Source organism: Syngnathus scovelli, chromosome 14 (assembly GCF_024217435.2).
Source record: "Syngnathus scovelli strain Florida chromosome 14, RoL_Ssco_1.2, whole genome shotgun sequence".
NCBI lineage: Eukaryota > Metazoa > Chordata > Actinopteri > Syngnathiformes > Syngnathidae > Syngnathus > Syngnathus scovelli.
In genome coordinates, this window is record NC_090860.1 from 5,453,255 (window position 1) to 5,480,492 (window position 27,238).

The following is a 27,238-nucleotide window of genomic DNA, read 5'->3' on the forward strand; positions in this document are numbered from 1 at the left end:
ATGTCTGAAGAGGTCATATCTTACCGCATATTGATGATGGGAGGACAGAGCTCCAGGTGAGTTCTCCCACACCAATCTCATCCAAACATGCATCATCTTTTTATTGGCTAGATATGTAAAATAAAAAAATCACAAGAAATTTGTCTCCGGTAGTCTGAGATGAATTAGGCTTCTGAAATGTGGCACTTACTTGATTTACTGGTTGTCAATATAACGAAAGCGGGCTCGCCATTGGGCCAGGAGTATGTGAAGCTGGATGAAGGCTGGCACCCCTGGACGAGACAGTTAAGTACTTGTTAACAACTCAATCAATCAAAATATCAACTGCGGGTGACTTACAAGCTCTCATGTTCTCATTCATGTAGGTTAAAATAAAAAAGAGGACGAAGCCCCATTTTGACCAAATAGAGAAGAAAGCACAGATATCCATTTCCAAATGAATGGAGTGAAAGTGAAAATTCGTCAGAACATTAAATATTAAAATTATGTAAAAGTAAATTGGTTACTTCCAACCGCCATGCTTTTGTGCCTCGAGTCTCAAGTGGTCTGTCCCAATACCTTTAAACATGGCGGCTTTGCCGGTCGATATTGCATTTCCACCCTAGAGGGAGACACAGCTCACCGAAAAAAATCCACTTTCACTCCCAGTGTTCCGAATGAATAACAGAATGACTAATGACGAACCTTTTTTATTTTCTGTCTAATTAGTCGAGACATTAGCCAAACTAGCTACCGCCGAAGTAACGTTACGGTCGGACGATTTGAATGAGAACAACTTAAAGCACTCGTGAAGTTTATTATAACAGGGCGGACTCCCTCTCCACTCTCTCCACTCTCTTTTGGTGATATTTTCGGGGAAATTTAACTGAAAGTCAACTCGTCGACCGGCAACTACTTAAAAGATTCCGAAAGCCTCGAGCCACGCGCCTGAACGTGTGCTGCGTTCAGGTACGCGTCATAAAAGCAAAAGTGTAAAGCCACTGTATTGCGCTCGTTGATTTAAGCATGACAGAAAATATGACTTTGTCCGCTATCCCACAATGGAAACGTAGCAGTTCAACGAGTAAAGGTTAGGGGTAAAGGTTGAGTGACAGATAACCCATTGGATTCATGATGATTCAGTACCGCGTGGGATTGGATGTAGCCATATTTCCGACGGTACTTGGAGTTGTCGTGGCGGTCTCAACTACGCATGCGCCCAACACTTTGCTGGGCAACTTGACCGAGAGACTCTGCTGCCTGTCGCCCACAACACACCAGTCCGCATCTTCATCAGTATCTGCATCATCAGCAGCAGCAGCATCAGCAGCAGCAACAGTGTGATGAGGAGCTAGATTCTAGACCAACACACAGGTATGAAGCTTTTATTCAGCAAACCAAACAAACATTTGTATATTTGATCCTGTATTTTTATGAAGAAGGCAAGAGTAAACTGTCGAAACTTTCCCCTTGCAGCTGTTGGACATTTGACACATTTGGTGTTTTGTGTGTGTGTGTGTGTGTGCGCGCGCGCGTGCGTGCGTGCGTGCGTGCGTGCGTGCGTGTGTGTGTGTGTGTGTGTGTGTGTGTGTGTGTGTGTGTGTGTGTGTGTGTGTGTGTGTGTGTGTGTGTAAGTGTGGGTGTTTCTTCATAAAGTGAACCACTTTTAATCTATTCATAGTGTCGGTAAGCAACTCGGCTACCTGTTGTGAAGAAGCTCAATTATTCATCATCCATCACACACAGTAGGAACATTTTTGTGCTGCAGAAACAAAAAGGGAAGAGGAAATGACAACTAAATACCACAAAGCTGCACAGTGTGTGTGGAGAGGAAACATATTTGAACATCCTTTAACTGTTATGAAGACCTTGGTCACTGCCGAGCGATACGAGCTTCATTGTGCTGCGATGAGGAAAAAGAAGCAGAGAAGCAACGGCAGCTTTTGGCTCAACAAGGTGTCTTCGGGTGATTGACACCATGCATGAGTGGCCCCCAAATAATCTGTGGGCCTTGCACGCTCAAGCAAAGTGCTTCGCTCACTCAACTCCTCACAGGAATCTCATTCCTCGGTATCCATGGCAACAGCAGCTGCTGACCGATTTTATGAAAAGTGACACATAACTTGTTTAGACAGCCGAACGGGAGGCCGGACGCCACATTCGGGTGACTCGGGAGCAGGCAGCGGGCAGGTTTATAGGCCATACTCGTTCACCCTTTCCCGTTGGAACGATGCAGTTGCTGACTGTCCCGACCGGCATCTCCATGGCGATGGAGTCCACAAAGCGAGCCGTTGATCGACACTCGGCTATCGCCGAGCTCGCCGGCTGCCGCCAAATGGCCAACAGCTGCCGACTACACTGGAAAGAAAGGACCCGTTTGTGGGGGAGCGTTGCAGAACATTGAGAAAAGCCCCCAGCAGCAGTTTAAGCACGTCAACAAGATACGAGCGGCTGTATTGAAAACCCACAGAAGGTCGTTTGGAGCCAGGTGCGTTGTGTAACTAGGAGATGGATAAAGGTGGCATTCAGGCTTTGGCATGTTGAGGAAGGCTTTGGCATGTTGAGGAAGGCTTTGGCGTGTTGAGGAAGGCTGGACCTTCAAAAGCGCACCAATGGAAAATTCACAGTTGTGATCAAGTACTCTATATTGATTCTCCTGAGCCCACATCTCTGGCCACTTCCATACAATAATTGCAGCATCAGAGGTGTAACTGATTTTATTTAAGTTGTGGAGATCAAATCAGGACCAAGACTTGAAAGAGTTAGGACTAAGAAAAAGACTGTGAGAAGCGGGGAACAAATCAGGACATACACCATTCCAGTTGTTATATTTGAACAAACAAAGAAGAAAACAACTGAAAATGCTGTATCCTTCCAATATGCTTTGACACAGGACTAAGGATTAAGGACTAATGAGGTGTTTCCTCTGTGCAGGATGACCCAAGTAATGAACTCTCTGGAGACGGGTGCAGTGGGAGGCGACCAGGACGCAGTATCCTTCCAGAAGCGGGTGTGCACAGGGATGTTTGCATGTTTTTTGCGCCGGCTTTGTCTTCACTGCAGGTCCAGCAGCGCTCGTGATTGGTTTGGTGAGTGAATCACTGGAGCCAGTGAAAGAGGAGCCAATGTCGCCACACTCATTTTGAAGCCCCAGAAAACACTATGTCTGTCTTGCTTTGCTTACCCTAAAGCCATGTCGATGTGGCTTTTACATAAAATCTGAACAATTCTTCTTTCTCATTTGGAGATGTGCTGTCACATGTTCACTTACTACATCACCGCTGCAACACCCTGCAATCAACCTTACATGAGCTTGCAGATATTCGCAGATTCCCATGAAAGGCATCCAAAATTGTCCAAGAGGCTTCCATCCATAGTGGTGGAGCCGACAGACGGGCCAGAAGTGGAGAGCGGCGAGCTCCGGTGGCCGCCGGAACCCAGCTCCCCAGACGCTCAGACCAAACCAGTTGGTGAGAACGCCTGATGATCAAAATACAGTTGAAAGTGTTCTAAGGATGCGTGACACTGAGTGAAGACAAATATTTAAGAGTCAGAGACAAAGTCAAGAACAAGACTGAGCGCTTGAGACTAAATCGAGAAATTTTAAGCATTTGAGACTAGCGGGGAGCTTTTGTAGAGTTGAGACCGAGTCAAAACCAAGAACCAAGCAGGTTGAAACCAAGTCCTAAACAAGATTTGGTGATCTAAGTCAATACCAGGACAAGGAAGGGTTGAGATCAATACAAGACCGAAACTTTCTCAGGACTAAGAATTTAAGGAGATGAGACCAAGTGCAGGCCAAGGCAGGGAGGGGTTGAGAGCCAGTCAAGGCAATGACGTTGTTGCAAACTTAAAAAATCCCAAACTACCAGCCTTGGGGCACTGAACAAAACCAAATTCCTAAACTAGCTTTTTGTTCTTCCAGATAAGGTCCAAAGTGGATCGGGTGAAGAGGTGAAGGCGCACACCTCCAACTAAAACGAAATCTCCTTGGTAACGCTGACTCACTAGTCCATGTGTGGACGGACGCATGAGACGTCCAATAGAAATGTACTTAGACACAGCACACGCACACAAAGACTAGAAGAGTGTCTTTATAGAGCGCTTGAGACTCCGAGACTTGCAAAGGGGTCGAACATTCCCAGAAGTTTTTCAACATTCCCCTGAACTAGTAACATTAGTTCCTTGAAAATTTCATGTTTGCGGGAATCTTTTTTGTCGTAATGCAAAATTAAAACAAATCATTTACAGATTATTTTGAATGGTTCACCTGACACTCCAATCCTGCAGAGGGCAGCATATTGTCTTAGAGGTGTTTTTACCAATGAGGAAGGAAATGCTAAACTACCTTCGCGCTGCTTGCGAGTCAGTCAGACCCTCAATGGACATTTGGACTGTGCTATGTTTGTGCTAATATTTCCAGTCATAGAGAGGTAAAATGTTTGATTGAAACTTTATTGAAACTTTATTGGTTCCGGGGGTGGGGAAATTCAGGCCCCAGCAGCATTCATACCACAAAGCGGGTATATAAAAGACAACTCAATAGGCTCCTATAAGGCTGCCACACGACGACGCCACAAAGAAGGCCAATAAGTGCAAAAGATAAAAGCCATCAAAGCAAAGCAACAAGACAAAGGAAAAAAGTAACAGCGGCCAACCAGCCCCCCTCAATACTCCTAACCCTAACCCTAGCCCAAAACACACAAAATAGCCTCCACGGGGTCCATAAACAGGTGTAAGTGTCACGGAATGGATGGAGCAGGGCGACCAAGTGCAGCTTGGACCAGGGTTTATTGAAGAAAACAAACTAACAGACTCGATAAATTGACATAACTTACTAACAAAACCAACAACAGGACTGACCGACAAAGACGTGAAACAAAAAGACATGAAGACATTAACAATGATCCGACAGGTTGTGAAGGGCAGACAGGACTTAAAAACACGACAGGTAACAAGAGGCAGGTGAGAATAATCAAATTAATCATGGGCACACAGGAGGGGAGGGGCAAGCACACAGACAGAAACCATGACAACAGACACATAGTGGAACGGCTGGGGACGAGACGTGAGAGTAAGGGCAGTCAAGTTCAAGGGCGCCCAATGGACCGTGGTCATGAATCGGTAAAACATCACAAAACAGGCAAACGTGTGAGCAGCATCCTGGGCACACAGTTGGGGCACGTGCAGATGGTCACCATGGGGCAGGCACGGCGAAGGGCCTTGGTTCCGACGAGCACAATGGAGCGGACTTCCCACAGGAGTCGCGGCTACGAGGCCAAGGCGAGGGACCCGGTCAGCACTGACCGTATGAGCAGGATGGCCGTCGTAGAGTCACGCCGGTCCTGACCAATGTACACAGCCATCCCGCTCCCAGGGGAAAAAAAATATCCGATCCGAAGCGATCTGCACACGCCGAGGTGCGGTGGAAGGCACCGGCATCACCAAATGGACAAATAGAAAGAAAGAAAAAGGAGAAAAGAAGAAAATAAAGTGGAAAAGAGAGAACACTGCTGGGAGGCTACCACAAACAATGGCGCCATACCAAAAAAAATATTATCAATATTATTGTTATAATTATTGTCAAGTGAAAGGTCTTTCATGATACATAATAACATAATCGGTTTTGCCGTTCTATTCCCGAGAAAGGATGAGAACAATCACTTAGGATTTCTTTTAAGGTGAAAGCTCTTACATGATACATAATCATTATGTTGAAAACTGAAAGGTCTTTCTTGTTATGTGCGAATATAATCATTATAGGAGATCGATTGAAGTGATAATGTCTCATGTTGCATAACAGCTTCATCATTTTGTATTTTGGAGGAGAAAATTTGACTTAGAGAATGTTGTTTTGCTTTTGTGTCATGAAAAAAAATAATTAAACTGTTTTGGAATTTGGCTTGTTTACATTTGATGGCTTGAAAGTGTCTGATCATGAACTCAAAAGCAGTGTTGAGGTCGCTCCTGAGAAGATAATGGCATGCGACCACTGTCAATTACCTTGCAAATGTCACATGCTAACCGAGATGAGTGTGCCAAAAAGTAGGATGGAAATTTTGGTTGTCTCAAAATTCCACTTTCTGATTTACTTAGCGCCCATTTTTGTGGAAACCCTGCGTGAAAAGACCAAGTGAGTTCACCATGGAGGTTTGATGAAGATGTCAAAGCGATGACGATGATGAGGACGTCAAAGTGCGCCATGCCAGCCACTTTTATCTCCGCTTGCCGCTGCCGCTGGCTTCAAACGACTCTTTCAAGTCTTCTTGCGTTCCGCTCGCCTCTTCGACTGCCGACCCTCAACCTCTGGTCTGCTGATGTTTAACTTCCCCAAAGAAACAATGAAAATTCCAAGAATCATTTTTTTTAATACCTTGGCATAGCCCTTCATTCAGTTAGTTTCTCTGGAACAGCAATAATATGTATGGGTCAAATTGACCCAGTAAATTTTCCAGTTTCCCAATGTGCCAGAAAATGTCGGCAAATCTTGTTTAGGTCACATTCTTAGCAACCCTGTACGTGTCAGCACGCACGCAGCAAAATTAACTATAGTGGTGTCCCAGTTAGGAGGCGCCGCCAAAGCCTGTCCCCGTTTCAAGGCGCCTGCAAAAAAGTCCGTCTTGTCTTGCAGCGCTTTCTCGAAGTATGCGCAAAAAATGAGTAATCGTTGTTGTTAATCAGATGAGCAAGTTCTTGTTCGTGTTGCTGGCGAATGTCGGTCCGGCCTGCAGTAACTTCGCCCAGGAATCATCGTAAATGTCACCGTGATCAATTTTGCATGGGCTGGCTCTGTAGGTGGGGACTGGAGGGTGGTGCGGGTGTGGCCTCTGTGGCATCTTGAACATTTGACTACGATGGCCGAGAGATGAGTGATGAAAGCAATATTTGATGGAGGAGGAGAGCGTAAATATGTTTTGACATTGCTTTGCTGAGGGGGAGGCCTGTTTGTGTGTGCGTGTGTGCATGTCGCTCTGACTGGCTGTCTCACTCGCTGCTGGGATAGCCGCTTTAACATGAGAGGGGCAATCGAGGTGCGTGTGTGTGCGTGTTTATGAGGGTTATTTTAGGAAGCACAGAGGAAGAAGCACTTCCAATAGACCAATCACAGCCCCCACTGGCTTACCCCCCACACACAACCAAATCCTCAACGAGACTTTTTAATTTGTACAAGCTCAATTAGCCTTCAGTAGGCAAAAGAAAGAGCAAATCCCTTGAAAGCACTTCTTCACCCTTTCATGAGCGTACGCATAAGTGTGTGTGTGCGTGCGTGCGTGCGTGCGTGTATGTGCGTGCGTGTGTGTGTGTGCACACGCGCGCGCGTGTGTGTGTGTGTGTATGTGTGTTATGTGATCGTCCCCATCTAAACGCATCCAAAGGTGTCTTTGATGTTTCTTCCACAGACAATCCCCCATGGCTGGTCACAATTGCTGCTAAGCAAAACAGCGGCACCAACCCAGTAGTACATGAATAATACCGGCGTGCGGCCAGACAAATAATCATCAAAGAAATTTGGAGTGACAGTTCATGTGTACCTTCGGCAAGATGAAGCATGCAGTCAACCAACTCTGGAAGGGGCAAAACCATTTGGAAAAGCATACATGAAAATGCTGACGCATGTCTGAGATCAGTTTCATTTGTTGCTTGTGAGCACAATGTGGATGATTGGGATGGTGAGGAGGACAATGGATTGAAGGAGCCGGCGAGGTGGCAAGGCGACGCATTTTCTCTTCTTCTCTTTTCTTTCATTTCCTGTCTGCGGCGCCGTTGACGCTTGGCACGCCGAGGGTCACCCGAGTGAGACCTCCTCTTTGTCGCCTCCTCGGCTCATCTTCACACTTCATCATGGTGATGATGATGATGATGATGATGATGATGATGATGATGAAGAAGATGATGCCTTCCCCGACAGTCAAACCGCTGAAAACAAAATGTCGTCCATAGCAAACGACGGAAATGGATAACATGTCTCTGTAAGATGAGCCTTAGCGATTGTGCATTCGATGCGCTTGCATACATACCGGTAATCAAAAGGGTTTTTAGCCCGGATCCCCGTCTCCCGTCAATGTCCTCAAAGGTCCAATTAAATAAAAGATGATCCGTGGCGATTGTCCTGTGGTGTGGGATGTGTGAAGTCACATTTTTCCTGCTGTTCAAAACAAGTGCAAAATGTTAGCCTGCTAGCATGATTGCCTAAAATTTAGGCCCTAAATCATGTTTGGAAACAAAAACAAACGAAAGTTCAGTACAAATTAAGCACCAGGAGTTCACAGGCAACAACCCATTAACAAACAGATTATTATGATATTATAATTATTCTCATTATTAATGATTCAACCTTCGACGGAGTTATTATAATAAATAAATATGTCAATATTAATATCATCATTTAACATGATTCTTGTAAATAATTGAGAAAGGTTTGGTTTATTTAACTGGATTTTTTTTGGTCACACGCACGCACATTCACACGGTCAAATCGAACACGCGGGAATCGAACTCACGGTGTCGGCACTCAAGACAGGCAAGTCGACATCAGCGACTCCCATTATAAATGGAATTTATGTCTCAAGGGATTATGTCCGTGACATCATGACCAAGCTCGACAGTGTGCCTCCCTCCCTCTGGTGGAACATTTCCGTCATGGCATCCCTTCACGACCCGTTTGCTTGGGCTGAAGTAACATTCAAGAGCAGAAGTTTCGTGTGACTTCTGCTTAACCGGACTGGGGTCCGCTCTCAAAACGAAATCCCTTGACAACATTCAAGAACATACTAAATCACATGTGCCCCCGAACACAATAAGGGGTGCGATTTGACCTGGATTAAGAGTTTACTAGATTTGTGACAATGAGATTTCCGAGGGCACATGAAGGCAAAACAGACCCTTGCTTCCATAGTATGGAAAGATGGAAAAAAGTGCCAAGTGAGAATTCTTTCAAATGAATTACAGCACACGAGAGTGACTTTAACGCGTTGAGTGCGTACGCGCGTGTGCACGCGCGATTGTAATAATTAACTGGAGGAACGAAGGTGATCTTTGGCACTACTTTGGTATGCTCCATTGTCATTCCTGTTCTCTTTCGTTTCCCCCGCAAACCTTATGCATGGATTGTGAAATAAGAGGTCTTTCTCTCGCTGGCATGTCGACAAAATGAAAGTAGCAGGACAAAGGTGCCGTTCTTCTACCTGAGCCGAACAGGTAAGCGCGAAGGCCGTTTTGTTGCACTTGTTTGTAGACGAGATTCGTTTTCACGTGTTGATTTCACCCAACGACTGTAAAAGGCATTCAATTTACATTTGATCACGGTTCATCGAGGCTGATTACCTTGTTAATTTTCGTATTGTGGAGGAATTAAAGGACATGCTTTACTAATTATAAATTTTAGCATACTGAAATTATGTTTTAAGTGTATTGAAAATACGCATTCCCCCCGCCCCCCCCATATTATCGTGACAGTTTGAACGCTTGTTGAAGTAAAACAAAAAGGTTAAAAAAAATCTGTTTCCTTGTCCCCTAAAAATTAAGTTTGATTAAAAAAAAAACCCCGCAGAATTTGAAATACTGTATAGGTGTCTAATTTGAACGAGATAAATCATTATACAAACTTAATTTAATATTAATTGATTGAGCAGGTTATAAAACGAGTTCTGCAAGTAAGACAATGCTGCGCCTTCCCACAGCCATGTTGACAGGACGGGTCGCCATGTTTTGTGTAAACATAAAAAGTTGAGTGTTGGGCAACTTTGCGAGTTGCAAGTTGTATGTTAAATTAACTTTGACTACACTGAAGCAAAAGTAGCTCAACTAACTTGCTCATTATCGCAGTGATTGGAGAGTGAATTACTTTGGCGGTGGAACTTGATGTCAAAAGTTCTGTACACTACCTTCCCTTCCGTATCCAGTCGCGATGTCGATGATGGACCCCGGCTCCCAAATCCATTACCATGACACCGACGCCTCCAAAAAGACACCGGGGGTGCTGGAGACCTTCCGCAACAGCATCCGGCTGGCAGCCGAGAAAGGTCCTCTCACGCCAGGGTCCAGGGGGTCCAAGAACCAGTCACCCCCCACGCCAGTCCGAGCGCTGCATTCTCCTGGTGAGTGGTGAGGTTGGCTGAGGTTTTTCACAGGCCCTCATGGGCGCATTCCTGAGCAGGTCACTCGAAGGACATGCGCTGACTGGTGGCTGGCTCTGTTACAGTTTTGTCAGGCGTCACGTCGCCACTGAGGAGCGCGGCGGCGCTCTTCCAGACCAAAGAGGATGACGACGATCAGCCGCAGAAAAGCAAAGCTGTGATGCGTTCAAGGACAGGTGAGCATCTCAAGCCCATGACAAAATGAGTCCTGTATGTGTCAGCGTGGTGCCTAGTGGCTCGCGTGTCTTCTTTGGATACCTGATCTTCTGGCCTTCTTGTGAAATGTTTAGGTTGCTTCTCTGAAAACACCAGGTTGTCCAATCCTGTTTTGGTGCCTCCTATCTTCAGAACCGAGCATGGCCCGACTGGATTCTCTCCTGAAGAAGGGCGCATCCATCCGTCGCAGCCTGAGATTCAGCTCCAAGAAGGACAAGCGACAGGACGCCTTCCTCGCCGTCCAGGAGGAGGCCGTGGCCAAGGAAGAAAATGAAGAAGAGGAGGAGGAAACATGCGAGGAGATGGAGGAGACATACACGCTGCCTGAACTGCCGCCCGTTCCTCTCTCGGGTGAGTTTGGAAAAGTGCTTGTGCGCCGCGTTCAAGGACAGTGGGAAATATCCCCGTCACAACAATCACTCTTTGCCTGCAGTAATGCAGATCAGCAAGCTAATCGAAATGGAGGTCCTGGAGGAGGCGCACCTCCACCTGCTGGCTCTGCGGGCAGAGTTTCAGCAGGAGCGTCTTGGCCTGGAGAACTCTCCCGTCGAGCTGGCTAAGAAGGAGAAGGACCTGAGCCTTCTGTACACCGACCTCCGCCTGAAGCTGGCCTCCATTGTGCGCACCTCCGTCTCGCTCCCCGCCAGGAACAAGGGGCTCTTGGTCCACGTGGCCCGCATCATCCAGGAAGAGGACAAGCGGGCCCAGGAACCCGGCGGTCTGCAGGGGAGCTGGATGGACGCCTGGAGGGAAGCAGTGGACCAGGGCGCCCGAGACAAGGTGGAGGGCGTCCACCCGGAACCGACCAACCACAGGTTTGTTGGCAATCAAATAAAACAACTCATTTTATTTGATTCTGCGTGTTTTATACTGTCCTCTGTTGGCCAAAAGGAGCAGCGCAAATCAAAATGCAGCAAAGACTCATTCACTCCTGCACTTTGGATTTAATTTCGCTGTTGCTGTTGTCTGTGCCTCCCTCCTCCGGGCAGCAACGCCTCATGGCTGGCGGTCCACCTGGGCCTTCTGGGCAAGGCGCTGCTGGAGGATCTGGAGAAGGTCAAGTGCGAGCTGCGCTGGTCCTACCCGCCCAGCTTCCAGGTCTTCGCCACCTACGTGCGCGCCTACCACACCGCCGTCAAGCGGCACCTCGGCACGTTGGAGGGCCGCGCCGTGGAGCTCAAGGACCTCTACGCCCTGTTGGACTGGATTGTGCACCGCTACCGCAGGTCAGGAACACCGCCTGGTCTCTATTTGGCCGCATAATAAAATGCACTGCTAGTTAAAAAAATACGCAAGCAATGGCTCGTATCTTTAAAAGCTTTAAAGTCAAGGGACTCTTATCTCAAGGCGACACTGTACGAATGTGACATCTTGTTGCCAGGACTTTAACAAAGAATTAATGTGGCGGGTTCAGACAAAAGTGCTTTGCCGCCATCTCGCGGTATCCTAGTGCCAAAGAATTATGTTGGAATTAGTTTTAGTTAGATTTACAAAACGTTTTTTAAAAGCATTTTCCGTTTTATTCAACAGAACAAATTTTCAATTTTTAGTTTTAGTGGTTTCATTAGTTGTCATCTGGTAGAATAACCTTGAATTATTCTCCACTGCGTTTAGTAACGTAAAAATATTTCCATGCTCATAAAATAAGTGGACAGACAAAATTATGGAAGAGAGTTGATGTCAGAGAGCAGGAATGTGGGCAACATTTTCAAACAAAGAAGAAGCAGCAGCTGGGCTGGCGGCATTCCCGCCAGCAGACCTCCAAGCGCGCTTGGACTGCACGTTGGGGGCAAAAGGCTCAAAATAATTGCAGGTGATGCAAGCCGCTGGACATTATGGCTGGCATGTCTTCTCGCGTCCTCCTAACGTTGCTAACGCTGCGCTTGTCACCCCTCGACAGTCGGACAATGATGGGAAGTCCCGCCCTGGAGCCCGAGATGAGGCTCGCTGACGTCGACCTGCGCCCAGATGGCGACTTGCTGCTGACGCTCAGAGACAAGTTCTGCCGCACTGTCCAGGTGCGTGATGTCATCGAGTGGCCTTTGACCTTTGTGACTTGCAAACTTTACTGTTCCAGGAGGACCTGAGAGCAACTCTGGACCGCTTGGTGGAGCTGGAGAACGAGGAGATGTGGAGCACCGGAAAGCATCCCGACATGGACGACGACGGCTTCCTCTCGTCCAGCTTCCACATGGACATCTGCACGGTCGGACAGCGACGCTCGGAACCTGACCTCGTTTGCTTTTTCTTAAGCTTTTGGTTGTTTACGTCATGTAAAGTCAGCAAATGTACACATGAATGTGATATTTTAACTTGAATGCGTTTCACGTTATAATGTGATGCGTGTTAAATTGGCTGGATGGTTTAAATGAACGACTTTAGCCAAATATTTTTAAAGAGATTTTTATATTTCATATTATCATAATTAATCGGTTTTAACATGATGTTACAATGTAAACCTCACGTTATTCCATGAAATGGGCCATGTTTATGTTTCTTTTTCTGGCAAGGCAGCAATGCGCTTCTATAGCCAGCAGAGAGCAGCAAACTCAGACCGTCCTGTTCACGTGTGTGCAGAAAGTACGAGGAAACGTTGTGAATGCGGGACACGTGGACGCCGAGCTGGAAGGAGACGTGATCGCTTCCTGTCTGGCAGAGCTAAAGGATTTCCCCAAGAGGTGCCGTATTTTGTTTACCCGAGCAAAGTGGAAGCGTGTATTGGCAAATTGTTGAGCAAATCTTTCAAAAGCAGCAGAAGAAGAAGGAGAAATGATGAGTGGGTGGGTGGTGATGCAACTACAGAAAGCCTTGGTAGGTAGCAAAAAGACGTGACCTTCAGTTCAAGTCACTTTTGGAAAAACAACTTCAGCTGATGCAAAATGTGGATAAATCGTAACACAATTAATTGGACATGAAGTCAGTCAAAAACAATCATTTCAAAATAGAACAGATACTAAAATATGCACGGTCTCTTGCACTGCAGCTGCAAAGTCATCCGAGATTTTCTCAGTCATTACAGTTATAGTTTGAGATTTCACTTTGTTTTTGCGGTATGGTGTATTTTATAGGTACTCATTTGAAACTCGTGTGGTTTGTTTGTGTTTTTGTAAGCAACAAAACGATCTTTGATAATTTTCAAAAAGTCATAAATATAGGAATGCCTTTTGTTTAAAAAAAAAAAAAAGTCCTTACAAGGTAACTCCAATGTCGTGTGCTGTGTTCAAGACTGTGGTAGTTTTGCGCGTTCAAGCATGAAAGGCGAACCACCGCTCATGTGCAGGTTCCACGGCGAGTTTTGGCGGCGCTGCTTGTCGCTGCCGCTGTGGAGCGAATACCAAGTTGTCTACATCAACAGCTTCCAGGCCTTAGAGTAAGTCACATGACTGTTGCGGGTCTGCAATTTTTCAGAGCGCCTGCCTGACACTTGTCGACATGTTTGGACGTGTTTGTCAGGTGCCACATGGAGGAATGCTACGCGGGCTCCAACCCGAATGGGGTGGCGGCAATGAGCGAGGAGGTCACGTGGCTCCTGCAAGCCCTCCAGGACGGCCTCCAGCAGCGTTTCAAGGAGGACGTCAAGGTGCAAAAGCAGTTTTAGTTCTTGATTTTTATTTCTTTCGACCACTCTTCAAAAAAAATGTTGATTCAAATGGGAGATGGCATTTCCAAGTCGCACCAACTGTCGCGTAGTAGGTCGACGTGTTAAGACTCACGAAATAAAAGTACCTTTTATTTCATTTTAGTTCAAGTAGGACGTCATCATGAAAAGTCCTTTTCTTGTCTCAAAAGATGGATGGAGGAGGGGTCTGCTCAGAGTGGCCCACATGTCCTCTTAAGTTCTGATTGTGGGAGTCGTCAGCTGAGACGAGAGCGATCGCAGCCGCTTTGACTTTTCGCCGTTCATGTTTGAGATCCACCAAGAAGAAAGGAGTCAAGCGCTCGTTTACAAAAATCCCAACGGTTAACAACTGTTAATAGTTGAAGGGGAAAAAAGTGGAAGTGTGCTGGAAAAAAAAAAACCTGGTAAATTCCACGATGAGCATTTCTCAATTTATGACTTCTGCTTCCTCCTCCTTCGCACCTTGCGAGCATTTTGACCAACTCACATGGTGACAATATTTACACAGACCACACTCATGATGACACTCAGGAAAGGAAAAAAAAAAACACGCTCCTTGTGGTAGGGAACCCTAGCGTTGTCATAAATGTCAGCGTTTGTTTTGATGTCGTTTGTGCATGTTCTCGTCAATGGAACCTTGTCCTTGCATGAAATGAAGTGCCAGTGGTATCGGTACTTGGTATCTGTGTACCCAGAAAGTGATGCTCGTTTCCAAAGACATTTTGGTGTCCTAATTGAGCCAAGTTTTGTGTTGCAGCCGTACCTGCGCAGGATGATGACGAGGAAGTGGCTGACCAACGACGACGACTTTGACGCCCTGCACGCCCGGGCTGAACTTCTGGCGCGCCACTGCGAGGCCCTGCGTCCACCGCACCGCCAGGTAGCGCCGCCGTCCCAGAGCACCTGACGCCAACCCGTGTCACCTTTAGGTCTTTGCGGCAGGAAGTGGCGAGCACGGTGCACTTACACATGCTGAAGGAGTATGTGGGCCAGCTGATGAAGAACAACTACTCGTGCAAGAAGCGCAAGCACGGCAAGGCGGCCGGCAAGATGCGAGCGCAGTGCCGCCGGATTGCTGACGTCTTCCGCCACATGGTAACGCGTCCTCCTACATCGTAGCAGAAACGTCAACCACGAGTTCCGAAAACTGAACGCACTCGTTTGTGTTTACATCGGTTTCCATGAACGGCAAAGTTTGTTTTCGGAAACAAATTCAATTCAAGACTCAAGGCGTTTTTCCAGGGCTCGCAGGAGAACTGGCTGGACCCCGTCGGGGAGCACCTGAGTGACATCGTGGGCCTGAAGAACCAAGGCGACATCAAAGACCACCTGCAGCCTCTACTGAACCAGTACCCGGACTTCAGGTACGGCGTCATGTGTTGTCCATGCTGCAAAAAAACAAATCGCCGTTGTTTTTGTGCCACCTTAGCTCGAGGCACCTGATGGCCGTGTTGGCGTTCCGCGGCGTGCTGCGTGGCCGCGAGCATCAGCGCATCATGTGCAGGTTCAACCAGCTGAGGAAGAACGCTATAGCCATGACAACGGGCGACCAGGCTCACAACCCGAACGACAGGAGCTGCTCGCTCTTCGGCAACATGGAGGCGGCGGTTCGCGCCGACTGCCTGTCAGACGTCTCCGTCTTCTGCTTCACCTTCGTCTTCCCTGGCGAATAGCTTTCTTCTTCATCTGGCGCAGGAAGTACGTTCTGCATGTCTGCTGCTTTTATTAAATTATTTGATACCGTCTAAAATTATGTTTTAAAAAAATTCAACTTCAATTCAACTGGCATGAAAATAGCGCAAGGATCAATTTGGTGAATTAGATTTTTTTTTGGGGTGGCAGATTTAGAGGCAGTTCCATGCCAGAATTATTAACAATTTGAATTTTTATCACTGACGTTGAAGGGTTTTTTTTTTTGTTTTTTTTTTTTTTGTTTATTTCAGCTTGTACACAGACATCATCAAAGTCACACTTTCTTTACAAAGCTTAGAGTTCGTTTCGTACAAAGATTTTTCGTGTTTTCACAGATATTTATCACACAGCAATTTCATGAGAGTCTTCACAGATATTATGTAACACATTAATTTTAAAAATAGTCAACATAAAAATTTCTGGTTATGTATGATGCTAATATTTGTACATTAGTGCATTTACACATTTAGTTTCAAAATAGCCAACATCAAAAATTTATGGTTATGTATGATGCTAATATTTGGAATTTGAATGATTTGTATCGAGTGTAACAAACAGCTATCAATGCTTTCGTCCCAGGGTTGCCGCGGACTCAGCTTACGTAATTTGATATGAGAGAGGTTCAAACACTAAATTTGTTTGTCATCCAAATAATGAATTTGAATGACATTTTTTACACATTTCCTGTTCGTAAAAAATGTTGTGGTATTTTTGGAAAAGGATTAAACAATTTTTTGTCTTACAACATATTCAAGCGTTGACACGCATCTCCAAAAATGGGTCAACATCTGCTCTCAATCTTGTCTGTTTTTCCTCTTATCTCCGTTATTAAACCGTTATTAGTTCCACTTCATGGCCGTTGGTTTTCGTTTTGTGTACACTAAAAAGTGACGTTCACTTTTACATTCGTCGGTGGTTTCTTGTTGTTGTTTGCTGTCACGAGAGCACAACTTCTCACGCAGATTGTTCCCCTTCACACAATGAAGGCAAATGGAAATGTGTCCTAAATCATTTTTTAATGACACAAGCATCTTTGGATTTTAATTTCAAACATTTTAAAGATTAAAACGATAACAAATCAATTCACATTTTTAAAAATTTAAATTCTTCACTATGATTTCAATTTGAAGACAAGTTTTTATTAGTATTTGTAAACATTTGAAAAAAAGAAAATATTTAGTAATAATTTTCAAAACATGAAATTTTAAATGAATTAAACTTTGCTCTAAACTTTTTATTAACTGCACACGCTATAGGTAAAAGAAACATTTTTACAGTAAAAATAATTACTTGTTTGTAATTAAACATTGTAATTACATTTAACAAGCCTGAAACTTTGGCCACTATAAATCTTTATGAACCAAGCAACTTCGGCCACCATAAATGTTTATGAACCATGCAAATAATTTTAATATTAAGAAATTATAAATGTAACACTATAAAATGAACATATATTTTGGTTTGGCTGACCATTTCATGGAGTTTTGTGGATTTGGCATTCGTGGAAATAAGTTTGAAACATTTCCTCAGAGTTTTGAGATTCTTTGCATCTGGATGCAACAGGAAGTGGCTTCTCGTGAAGAAATCTCATGGTGGTGGTGGGGATTTCTGAAAAGTATTCACTGTTACATCACGTTGCTAACTTGCTTGCAGTGATTTGCTCTAGAAGCTTTTGCACAAATGGAAGAAGAATGAAGTTTAATGGATTTTTGGGTGACATGCTCCGCCCACTTTTCTTCTCGGATAAACATGTTGCAAACTCGGTCAACATATGAATACTGCATAATATTAATATAAGCCCCGATGGAGTCGTACAGTTTCCTGTAACCGTCTGCTTGCCATGATAAAAGTCTCATTTCCTCCAGGCTTGTGCTGTCATGCATCAGGTCTAACTTGAGTTGCAGCATTTGTAAGAATTACTTTCACTTTCCATTTTGGAACTGCACTGATGCCTTATTGGGGAATGCTGGGGAACATCAGAGAAACCATTGACGAAATAAAGTGGCTTTTTAAACCAAAGCATAGGCTGAGATGTTTTGAACAATGACATTTTGACAAAGTGACTTCTGCAGTTTGTCGTGAAGTTGTGTGTCTTGACATGCGGAGGAATTGACAATAAAGGAGAGTTTGACTTTGTGAAACCTTAGTTGGGTTAAATTCAAGCGCCAAATGGCCACCTCAACCCAACATGGATGACCCCTCGTATTTTTTCGGCCTTGGCACCTTGAGACTTTTTTGTGGGTCCACTCATGAGTGTCATTTCCACCACATTTCCTGTCGCGGAGTCAAACTGCCTTCCGGGGGCAGAATCAAAAATGTTGGCGCTGTGGAATCTCCCTGCAGTCGTGTTTGTTCGTGTGTTTGTGTGTGTGTGTGTGTGTGTGTGGGGGGGGGGGGGGGGCGTTATTTTATGTGTGGGCGTGGCCTGAGCTTGCTCTTAAATAGTTGCGCTTAAAGGAGCGTTTTTTATTTTGTCAGAGAAGCGACAATGATATCAGGTGAGTCGAGTGCGCACACACAAATACACGCACACACGTCTTGTGTACATCGCGTGTGAAAACGTGTTATCTCGTCATAAGTTGGATGTTGACTATTAGTATGTTGAGTTTGGTGAATCAATACGTGAGAACAAACTCATAAAATGACTATTTTCTTTCTCCACTCTTGAAAATTTACAGAAACTGTCCGGTTAACAATGCGGGATTGTGGGCACATTAGAAGCAAGTTTCAAGTGCAAAAAACAATGCACATTAATTTGATGTTTGAGGGTCATATTTCTGATATTTGATTTAAAAATTAGTGTTTAAAATAAATGCATTGCTGTTTCTATTTCCAACTATTTTGGTCCTGCTTTGAAATCCTGTCTTGAAACCCATTTGAAAATCCTAAACATGAATCTTTTCTAAACTTGTCTTGAAACCATATCCGGAAGCCTGACTCAGACTCAAAACCCTTCTTTGAAACTGTGTTCATGTGTCAAAAGATGTTTTTGTTGTATGACGTGTCAGACGCAACGCAGAAACATGGCGGCTTCAAGTGGTCGACGTTGTCATCCTGGTCCGATCCCAAGCGGAAGGCGGCTACGGAGAAGAAGGGGGGCCACAAGCTGAAGCTGCCCAAGCTATGGGGGAACAAGGCAGCTCAAGTCAGGCGTAACAGCGTCTCCGCAACAGATGGACGGACAGAGATACAAAACATCCATGAGGACACAGGTGCTTTTTTTTTTTTTTTTTGCTGTTAGCCTTGCATAGCATAGCTAGATTTACAAACTTCAACCTCGAGACCTGGCCTGAAAGCCTAAGCCTATCTTAAAGTCCTTATTCACTACCCAGTCCCTGGTTGGAAGCCTTATTTTGAAAGCCGAGCATTTTTTTTCTGCTTAAGAGCCAGTGGCGGCGCCAGCACCACTGGCGCCACCGGTGCCGCTGACCTTCGAAGAGCATCTTTCGGCGCTCCACTTGAGCGAGGCGGGGCGGCTACTGTTGGCCCGAGAGGAGCGTCTGTTCAGGGGCACCGAGGCGGCCCGGGAGGGACGTCGACAAGAGGACGTGGACGCCCTGGCAGCCGACCGCCGAGCCTTGGAGGAGGCGGTGCTGCAGACGCTTGGGAACTCCCTGGACGAGGCGAACACCGACGTGCTGACATCGGCCGTGACCTTTATGCAACAGGAGGAGGAGTGTGACGCGTTGTGGGAGCAGCGCGGGGGCATGTCGCCGCCCTGGAGGCTCAGGTAGGGAGAAATATTTTTTCAAAATTCAACCCAGCGATAGACGGCAGAGGCCTAACTCACAACATCCCTCAGGGACTGGAGGCGAGTGCACGACGAGACCCTGCAAGGCCTCGTAAAGGTGCGCATGGACACCCCGGCCACGCTGTCGACGGAGCAGTCGTCCATCCAGGCCGACTTACAGGGCATGGGCCGGCAGCTGAGGTGCGACCTCCTGTTGGTGGCCAAGCGCGTCAAGCCCTGCTACCCGCGCCACTCAGACATCTGCCGGCAGTACGCCGCCTGGTACCACCAGTGCATCGGCGCCAGGCTAAGAGAGCTGGCCGACTTTGGGCTGGATGACCGCGACTGCACCTTCCTGCTGCGCTGGGTCAACGACTACTACCCGCAGTCAGTTCCACATGCCTCAGATTTCTACTTTTCCCTTTTTCTTTCATTCATTCATTCATTCATTCATTCATTCATTCATTCATTCATTCATTCATTCATTCATTCATTCATTCATTCATCCATTCATTCATTCATTCATTCATTCATTCAACTTTTCCCCTTTCTCTTCCTCGATGTGCCAGATTGCTTCAAGAACCTCAACTGGCCGCCGACATCGACACCCGCGGCCTTCAAGAGCTCCTGCCTGCCAATCTCCTCTCACCTCTGGAGGAACAATACCTCATCTGTCAGCAGGTAGCCATGCCCGCCTCCACCTTGGCCGAGAGCCGTTTGTAATACGGAACGTGTCTTCAGCGAGAGCTGACCACGTACGTGGGACGCATCCTGGACCAGGCTCGGGAGGCCTGGACCAAAGGAGAAGAGCCGCCCATTGAGGATGAATGCTTTGTCAGTCCAATGGCCTATGACATCATTCAGGTACTCAACAGCGCCCTGCCGACCGAGCCACGAAGAAATATGTGAAGAGTAAAATGTGATTTTAGATAGTAAACGGCATGGTGAACGCAGCGGTGAAGGTGCTGGGCGACCTGCAGAAGGCTCAGAATTTGATCCATCACCTGCACATCTTGCTTCAAAGGTAGAGTCGAGTTGTTGTGAATGCCCAGGTGTTGCCACGACGACAATCAGTCACATAGCTCTGATCGCTTCGCCCACTGGCTTCCTCAAAGGTTCCAGACTTTCCAGGCTGACGTCATCAAGTGCAACGGAGCAAACAGCACTGCTTTTGTCAAAGCCAACCTCGGCTGCGTGGCACAGTTCAGGTAACGTTTGCTTCTTTCGTTCTCATGCTTTAACCCATCATCCATTCATCATTTGATGATGACGCACGCGCAGAGACTTCCTGACGACGCATAGCCATCTGTTCCCGGAGGACGTTCGGGAAAACTGCCTGAGCGTTTTGGCCAACATGAGGCAAAGCGCGCACATGTTTCTGCTCTGCCCTGTGCACAAGAACCTCAAGGTGAGGCGAACAGTTGCATTTGACGGCTTTTTCCCACATGCTTGATTCAACTCCGAACCTTGTGACATGGCAGCCGCACTACCGGAAACTGTTCAGCCGAGAGTGGTTGAAGAAGTCCACGATCGGGAGGCTGCGGTCCGGCCTGGAGGAGGAAATGCTTCAACTGCAAAGTCTGCCAGAGTCCGCTCACCAGGTACACATGCCACATGGTTATATATCACATATGAACTCTTTCTACATGATGTCATTCGATATGTTCAATGCAATAGCATATACAATTGTACACTTCCCTTATTGGCTGAGCGTTCTGCGTTCTAGGAGCTGATTGGCCGGCTACACCAGGAAGTGTCTGCTAAATATGTTAGCAGGCTCCTGAGGGGAGAAATCAGGCTGAAGGACAAACAGCAGCAGCAGCAGGCAGCCATTAACGTGGACGACGACGCGCGCCATTTGCACGACTTTTTCGCCACACACGTACGTCGCACGCTGTGTGTTTCTCACAGCGCATATGTTGGTGTCCTATGGTGCCATTTGCAAAAGAATTACTGCCAAACTGTACAGTTCGATTGTATTTAACTTTTTAGTCATTTGCACTCAGATTTTTTAAAAACATTCATTTAGGTACATTTTTTATTCAACCTTTCCATGTCATATAGTCTATTGAACACATTTTTTTTTTTATTATTCAGCATGAATGACCACGTTCTTATTGCTCAATAGCAGAAAGTCCAACGCTGACTGGGATCTTGGGGAATTTTTCTGAACTCAAGATAAGAAAACCAAACATGTGTCTGGCATTCAGGGCTCCAAAGAGGCGTGGCTTCAGGAGGCTCTCAGCATGATGGCTGAAGTCCTGAAGCTCCAGGATCTCCCTGCCATCCAGTTCCAGGTGGCCTCGCTGGGAAGCGCTTTCCCTGACCTTAGGTAACCAAAAAGTGATGTAATCTCTAACTACAACTCACCGCAACCAAAAGTCTTTGTGCTCAGTGCGCTCGATATGAGCCAAAGCGACACCTCATTCGCTATTTTATTTAGCATGTTAGCACTAACCTGCTAGCACTAGCATTAATACAAAAATCAAAATGGGAGCAAAAACAAAATTGTGTGTTTATATTTTTGTCAAGTGTATTTCTCATGGGAACAATTGGACCTGTCTTAGTGGAGGTAATCTGAAACTCAGCACATCATAGTATAGTCAAAATATGCTCTCTTGATCTTGATCTATTGATGAAATGCTTCCAAAGCTGCTCAACACGTGCACTGAAATGGGATCAATGCCCTGTCCACTAAATTTTCCTGCCCTGCCTCCTTCCTTCCTTTGCTTCCTTCAGTGAGAAACATGTGCTGTCTCTGCTCAAGATGAAAAGCAACCTCACCAAGGAGGACAAGAACAACGTGAAGGCCGTCTTGGCAGAAATTTCCCCTGACTCTAGCCAATCGCGGCCTTTTTTCTCATTCGTGGTGCTCAAATAGCAACGCTCCGCTCCACACTCCAAGCTCAATGTGGTTCCCGTTATTCCGCACGTTTGTGTGTTTGTGTGCAGTGGTTGTTCAGAATGTTCGGGCCATCTTAATTTTGTATAGTTTGCACATGTACATTTTGTTTAATAAAGGGAATTGTAATCATTGTGTTCTGGTCTTTTTACTATTAGACTTCTAAGAGTAACATTGTGAGATACACAGAGCTGGTTATGAAAGATTTAATGAGTCAAGAATCACGGGCATTTTCAACAGCACACCCTTACCCAGAGCACTCGGCCTGGAGTCTGACTCACTGGCACTCAAAAAAGTGACAAAGAATTCCCGGAAATCATTTAGCCTCAGAGTGGGAATCGAACCCCGGACTAGGTTGGCCTCATTAATGTAACAGAGGTGTTTTCAAGCTTGTTTTACTTTGTCCGTAAGTGAGGGTGAGCTTTCCTGAAAGTCCGCCTGTGTTTGTATGCATTTTGGCAGGAAACGGAGGTGCTCAGAATGACCGAGGTCAGAGGTGCACATTCTGTTTGGACGAACGAGAATGCAGACGGAGATGGTTCAAGCAGTCGGACATGAGGTGGGATGATGGGGAACGGGATGCCGGGAACGATCAATTATGGAGAAATGTGACTCCCTCGAATGTTATTTTAAGATGTGAGATAGTTTGCCACTCCATAGCATCTCACTTGAATACTAATAAATTGTTCGTTTTAGTGTTTGTCTCCCTCTAATGGCAAAAATAGGTACAAACACAAACGTGTCCCTAAAATGGTACAAAAAGTGGTAGAAGATAATTTAGTTGCATAAATATTTAAAGTCAATTTTTGTGACTTCAGAATTCTCTCAGTATCTTCTCTCTCCATGTATGTCTATGTATTAGTGTATGTTTTTGTTTCTTTCAATGGTTGTGTTTCTCCGCTAGTTATAGCCAAGCCTACTGTGTATTTATTCATAATGCCGTGTCACGCTTTTGCTTCAGCACGCAACTGAGCAAGAGAACACTCATTTTGGCCACACGTCTAAGTAGCCGTGGGGCCCTTTACGGGAAAAGATGAGCGCAAGGCATGCTGGGAAATCCTCGCTGCCCTACATCTCCGAGAGACAACGAACCAAGTGAAACGTTAATAATGTGAGACATTTAGATTTTCTGTCTTTTCTGAGCGTAATCCTGGTAGCATGGTGATGTCCTGTTGTAAAAAAACAAAAACAAAAAAAAAACATAAAATGTCAGCTCCCAATTCTTTTAGAGATAGGATTATTCATTGTTTTATTTACTAAAGTTTCATTAATCAGCAGATATAGAAAACTAAGCCAACACAACAATACAATTTTGCTAATGGTATTAAATCATACTGGCATGTGTCTTAAAGTGTGGGGAGGGATAGGATTGGGCTGAACCAAACAAACTTTCACACTTCTTCGTGATCAAAATAAGGGTGATTTAAATAGAAAGGATGGCCGACAGCGCCACTTTGCCTGTGGTCATTCATGGAACCATCCCCGACGAATTGAAGTCCACCACACACAAGCCAGCCAGCTCTTACTCCCTTTTTCTACTATCCTCATCATCAGCTGACAGCCCCTCGGAAACGGGACCCCGAAGCACGATGGCCGAGCATCTTTCACAGAGCGAGCTTGACTATCCGTTTAAACTACTCGAGTACTTCAACGGCTTCAGGGTGTCAAAGGTAAATGAAGTTGATCTTCTTGGAATGAATTGTTGTAGTTTACTCATAGTATCATTCAAATGCAACGTTGAGGTTACAATGTTGTAATTTGGCTTGTTGATGTTGCTTTGTATATGCTAAGGCTTCCACGTTGGTTCAATCAAATAAAACAGCGGACTATGATATTTGCTAATGATACAAAACGCTCTGAAATCGAGAGGAATTTGTCACTTTCATGCACTCGCAAGAGTGCTAACAATTGCTACGCAATCTTATTTCGTGGAATTCTGTTTTTGTTCAGGTGATCTTCTCCGCCTGCGAACTGGGGGTCTTCGACCTCTTGACGACGTCGCCGTGTGCCCTGAGCGCCCAGCAGGTAGCGCAGTCCTTGCACGCCAGCGTAGATGGAACAGAGCGACTGCTGGACGCCCTGGTGGGCATCAAGATACTCCACGTGGAGTTGCAGGACGGGACAGGTGACCACCAACACTCACCATCCCCACTAAGAGCTTCTCTCTTTAAATTGTGGGCTGGTATCTTGGTCTTAAAATTGAGGAAAAATCCCAATCAAATAGTTTATATACAATAATATAATTTTTTATTTCTTGCTGAGCTGACATTTCCTGGTGTCTTTGCTCCCACGTCAGCTCTTTACAGCAGCACCGATGTGGCCAGCGTGTACTTGGCCAAAAGTGGCGCCAAGTCGTTGCACGACATGGCGCTCTACCAGTCGCAAACCATCTACCCACTGTGGAACAACCTGGCGGATGCCGTCAGGTTCGTGTCAGCTGTGAAGCTCGACACGTCTAAAGATTTTTTTTTTTCTTGTTCACTGGATACTGCACCTCCTCACAGGGAAGGCAAGAATCAGAACCGGAAAACTTTCGGCATTCCACCCGAGGAGGTCTTCCAAGCCATCTACAGGTTTGTCTCCCCAAGAGAACGTTGGCAATTGTTTGGTTTTGACCCAACATTCATGCTTTTTTGAAGGTCTGAGGAGGAGATGCTGAAGTTCATGGGTCTGATGGACTCATCCTGGGTGCTGGACGGACACGACGTGGTGACGGCATTCTGCCTTGATGGCTTCCGGAACATCGTTGACTTTGGAGGTAGGAAGTTTGATCATCATTCGATCACGACTATTTGAACACTATTTTGGTGGAGCAAAACATGCAAACAACCAACATCACAATGTTCTCAGGCACTTTTTATTAAAAATCAGTTTGGTTTTCAGATGCTTGCTATTGCTCTTGAACTCGCAGGCTGCACGGGTGCGCTGGCCCGCGAGTTAGCCAAGGCATACCCTTCGTCCTCCGTCACCGTGTTTGACATGCCGGCAGTGGTGGAAACGGCCACCCAGCGCTTCCTGCGGGAGAATGACACCTTCACATTCCAGAGTGGTAGTCAATGACTTTTTATTTTTCAGCTGGAAGTACGCTAGCTATAGCACTGATTGTTTTTTACCATTATCAGTCGGTCAATTGGAAGTAAAACTGCACCCTCTGCTGGATATTTTGAGGTGCTGCGGTGTCTGCCTTGCTGAACTCGTGCTCCTGACAACGTGATGCGAGTATTTACACATCAGATGGCCAATTTCTCTGAATTATAAAATACATTTCTATACTGAAGGAGATTTTTTCCACGGTGAACTTCCTGCTGCTGACTTGTACGTCCTGGCTCGCATCCTCCACGACTGGTCGGAGGACAAATGTCTGACACTTCTCAAGAGGATCTACGACATCTGCAAACCAGGCAAGGCCTTATCATGCTGTAGCATTAGTGCATCACATTCAAGGACTCGATTCGGTTGTGTTCTATTCAAAATGAGCCTACTGTTCGATATTGCACGGCTCAATTGGAGAGGATGTGACATATTTTACATAGAATCCTCATTGTATGTTTTTGCCTCAGGGGGAGGTGTGCTGCTGGTGGAGGCCATGTTGCTAGAGAGCCGGCGGGGCCCCATCCAGGCACAGCTCTTCTCGCTCAACATGCTGGTGCAGGCAGAAGGCCGCGAGCGCCCGCCTTCCGAGTACACTGGGATGCTCCGACGGAGTGGCTTCCGCGATGTGCAGCTGTGCCGCACAGGGAAATCCTACGACGCCATCTTGGCTCGCAGATAAGAACGCAGGAAAATATGGGTAAAGGAGCACAATGAGAAATGTTGCTCTTCCAAATGCCAAAATACCGTACATGCAGTTGTCTAAAGCAGTGGTTCTTCACTTGGGTTTGATCGAACCCTAGGGGTTCCGTGAGTCGGTCTCTGGGGTTTGGCAGAGCCTCCACTGCGGAGGTCCGAACACACTTAATTTATTGTGTAAATTCGTGATGACGCATATCTGAATTGGTCTTGCAAAGGCAACAGCAGAAGTCACACTGATTTGCAGGTATGTAATTTGTTGCGAGTTCATGTATTGTGTTGGTTTTGTTCTTTCAACAAGGTGATGATCATGCACGACTCATTTCGTGCACCAGTAAAATACATTTATGTCTTTAATTTGAAAATAATAGTTTTCGCTAAAGAGGGGTTTGGTGAATGCGCATATGAAACTGGTGGGGTTTGGTTCCTCCAACAAGGTTAAGAACCACTGGTCTAAAGGTTTATTTATAAGTTTATTTAGCTGTGATAAAGGACCTTTGAGTACCTATTCCATGAGTGCCCCAGTAATGAATTGTACGTATGTTATTCATCTCTTTTCCAACACCTCATCTGCAGAAGTTAAATGAGGAAAACCACACTGATTCATTATCAGATATTTCTGATTAATAGGACTGAGACCCTGTCGTACTGTGTAATAAATATCTACAAAAAAGCCACACATGCAGCAAATAATAATAATTCATATTTTGTATCCAAGTACAGTGTCTGCGAAGCTTTTTTTTGTCGTGGCGGCAATCCCTGAACTCGCTGGTGGACACCGGCGGTAAGGGATGCTGTCAAGCTGAAGAAGGAGTCCGATCGGGCCGTTTTGGCCTGCGGGACTCAGGAGGCAGCTGACAAGTACCGGATGGCCGAGCGGAACGCGGCTTTGGCGGTTGCTGAGGCAAAAACCGAGGTGTGGGAGGAGTTTGGTGAGGCCATGGAGAATGACTTCCGGACGGCTTTGAGGAAATTCTGGTCCACCATCCGGCGTCTCAGGAGGGGAAAGCAGTGCAACGTCTACACTGTTTACAGTGGGGATGGCGTGATGCTGACCTCGACTCGGGACGTCGTGAGTCGGTGGGGAGAATACTTCGAAGACCTCAATTTCCCCTACACGCCTTCCGTTGAGGAAGCCGGGCCTAGAGACTCTGAGGCGGATTCTCCAATCTCTG

At 46.0% G+C, this 27,238-nt stretch overlaps 3 protein-coding genes and 3 long non-coding RNA genes across 11 annotated transcripts in view; 4 read left to right on the forward strand and 2 right to left on the reverse strand.

The window, feature by feature from the left end:
- The window catches only part of LOC125980622 (uncharacterized), a 28,874-nt gene extending 28,183 nt beyond the window's left edge, over nucleotides 1-691 (reverse strand). The window contains exons 1-3 of the long non-coding RNA XR_007485691.2: nucleotides 559-691; nucleotides 191-272; nucleotides 25-107 (exon numbers count right to left, since the gene is read on the reverse strand). This is a non-coding gene — a long non-coding RNA (uncharacterized lncRNA). The remainder of the gene's footprint in view (nucleotides 1-24; nucleotides 108-190; nucleotides 273-558) is intronic.
- A 332-nt stretch (nucleotides 692-1,023) lies between these two features.
- On the forward strand, nucleotides 1,024-3,449 carry LOC125980621 (uncharacterized). The gene is made up of 3 exons (XR_007485690.2): nucleotides 1,024-1,353; nucleotides 2,914-2,971; nucleotides 3,299-3,449. It is a non-coding gene; the product is annotated as an uncharacterized lncRNA (long non-coding RNA).
- A 1,302-nt stretch (nucleotides 3,450-4,751) lies between these two features.
- LOC125980623 (uncharacterized) lies at nucleotides 4,752-10,011 on the reverse strand. 2 transcript variants are annotated; one of them, XR_007485692.2, is made up of 3 exons: nucleotides 9,864-10,011; nucleotides 7,998-8,125; nucleotides 4,752-7,896 (listed from the first exon to the last, which is right to left on the reverse strand). It is a non-coding gene; the product is annotated as an uncharacterized lncRNA (long non-coding RNA). The 2 variants fall into 2 exon arrangements; XR_007485693.2 differs by lacking the exon at nucleotides 9,864-10,011 and adding an exon at nucleotides 8,481-8,617.
- Nucleotides 9,887-16,495, forward strand: exoc3l4 (exocyst complex component 3-like 4). Of its 3 annotated transcripts, none has more exons than XR_007485689.1 (15): nucleotides 9,887-10,076; nucleotides 10,181-10,291; nucleotides 10,464-10,682; nucleotides 10,765-11,146; nucleotides 11,321-11,557; nucleotides 12,232-12,349; nucleotides 12,409-12,537; nucleotides 12,909-13,009; nucleotides 13,084-13,142; nucleotides 13,557-13,701; nucleotides 13,785-13,911; nucleotides 14,708-14,830; nucleotides 14,880-15,045; nucleotides 15,193-15,314; nucleotides 15,380-15,406. XR_007485689.1 is itself a non-coding variant. In XM_049739978.1 (15 exons), exons 1-15 carry the CDS (start codon nucleotides 9,887-9,889, stop codon nucleotides 15,621-15,623), a joined length of 2,460 nt encoding a protein of 819 aa, XP_049595935.1. In that variant the 3' UTR covers nucleotides 15,624-16,495. The 3 variants fall into 3 exon arrangements, 2 of the variants coding, with proteins under 2 accessions (XP_049595935.1, XP_049595936.1); XM_049739978.1 differs by having other exon boundaries at nucleotides 14,893-15,045; nucleotides 15,380-16,495; XM_049739979.1 differs by lacking the exon at nucleotides 13,084-13,142 and having other exon boundaries at nucleotides 13,612-13,701; nucleotides 14,893-15,045; nucleotides 15,380-16,495.
- Nucleotides 16,496-18,035: 1,540 nt separating this feature from the next.
- Nucleotides 18,036-22,407, forward strand: LOC125980627 (tumor necrosis factor alpha-induced protein 2). The gene is made up of 13 exons (XM_049739997.2): nucleotides 18,036-18,140; nucleotides 18,651-18,854; nucleotides 19,027-19,372; nucleotides 19,445-19,759; nucleotides 19,942-20,053; nucleotides 20,114-20,236; nucleotides 20,302-20,396; nucleotides 20,488-20,580; nucleotides 20,654-20,780; nucleotides 20,854-20,973; nucleotides 21,099-21,254; nucleotides 21,583-21,704; nucleotides 22,112-22,407. Exons 1-13 carry the CDS (start codon nucleotides 18,131-18,133, stop codon nucleotides 22,251-22,253), a joined length of 1,965 nt encoding a protein of 654 aa, XP_049595954.1. The 5' UTR covers nucleotides 18,036-18,130; the 3' UTR covers nucleotides 22,254-22,407.
- A 315-nt stretch (nucleotides 22,408-22,722) lies between these two features.
- On the forward strand, nucleotides 22,723-26,780 carry asmt2 (acetylserotonin O-methyltransferase 2). Of its 3 annotated transcripts, XM_049740001.2 has the most exons (9): nucleotides 22,723-23,385; nucleotides 23,829-23,944; nucleotides 24,225-24,399; nucleotides 24,571-24,700; nucleotides 24,779-24,847; nucleotides 24,914-25,032; nucleotides 25,186-25,323; nucleotides 25,553-25,675; nucleotides 25,835-26,780. In XM_049740001.2, the coding sequence occupies exons 2-9, from the start codon at nucleotides 23,864-23,866 to the stop codon at nucleotides 26,044-26,046; spliced, it is 1,047 nt and encodes a 348-aa protein (XP_049595958.1). In that variant the 5' UTR covers nucleotides 22,723-23,385; nucleotides 23,829-23,863; the 3' UTR covers nucleotides 26,047-26,780. The 3 variants fall into 3 exon arrangements, with proteins under 3 accessions (XP_049595958.1, XP_049595957.1, XP_049595955.1); XM_049739998.2 differs by lacking the exon at nucleotides 22,723-23,385 and having other exon boundaries at nucleotides 23,728-23,944; XM_049740000.2 differs by lacking the exons at nucleotides 22,723-23,385; nucleotides 25,186-25,323 and having other exon boundaries at nucleotides 23,726-23,944.
- Nucleotides 26,781-27,238: the final 458 nt, after the last annotated feature.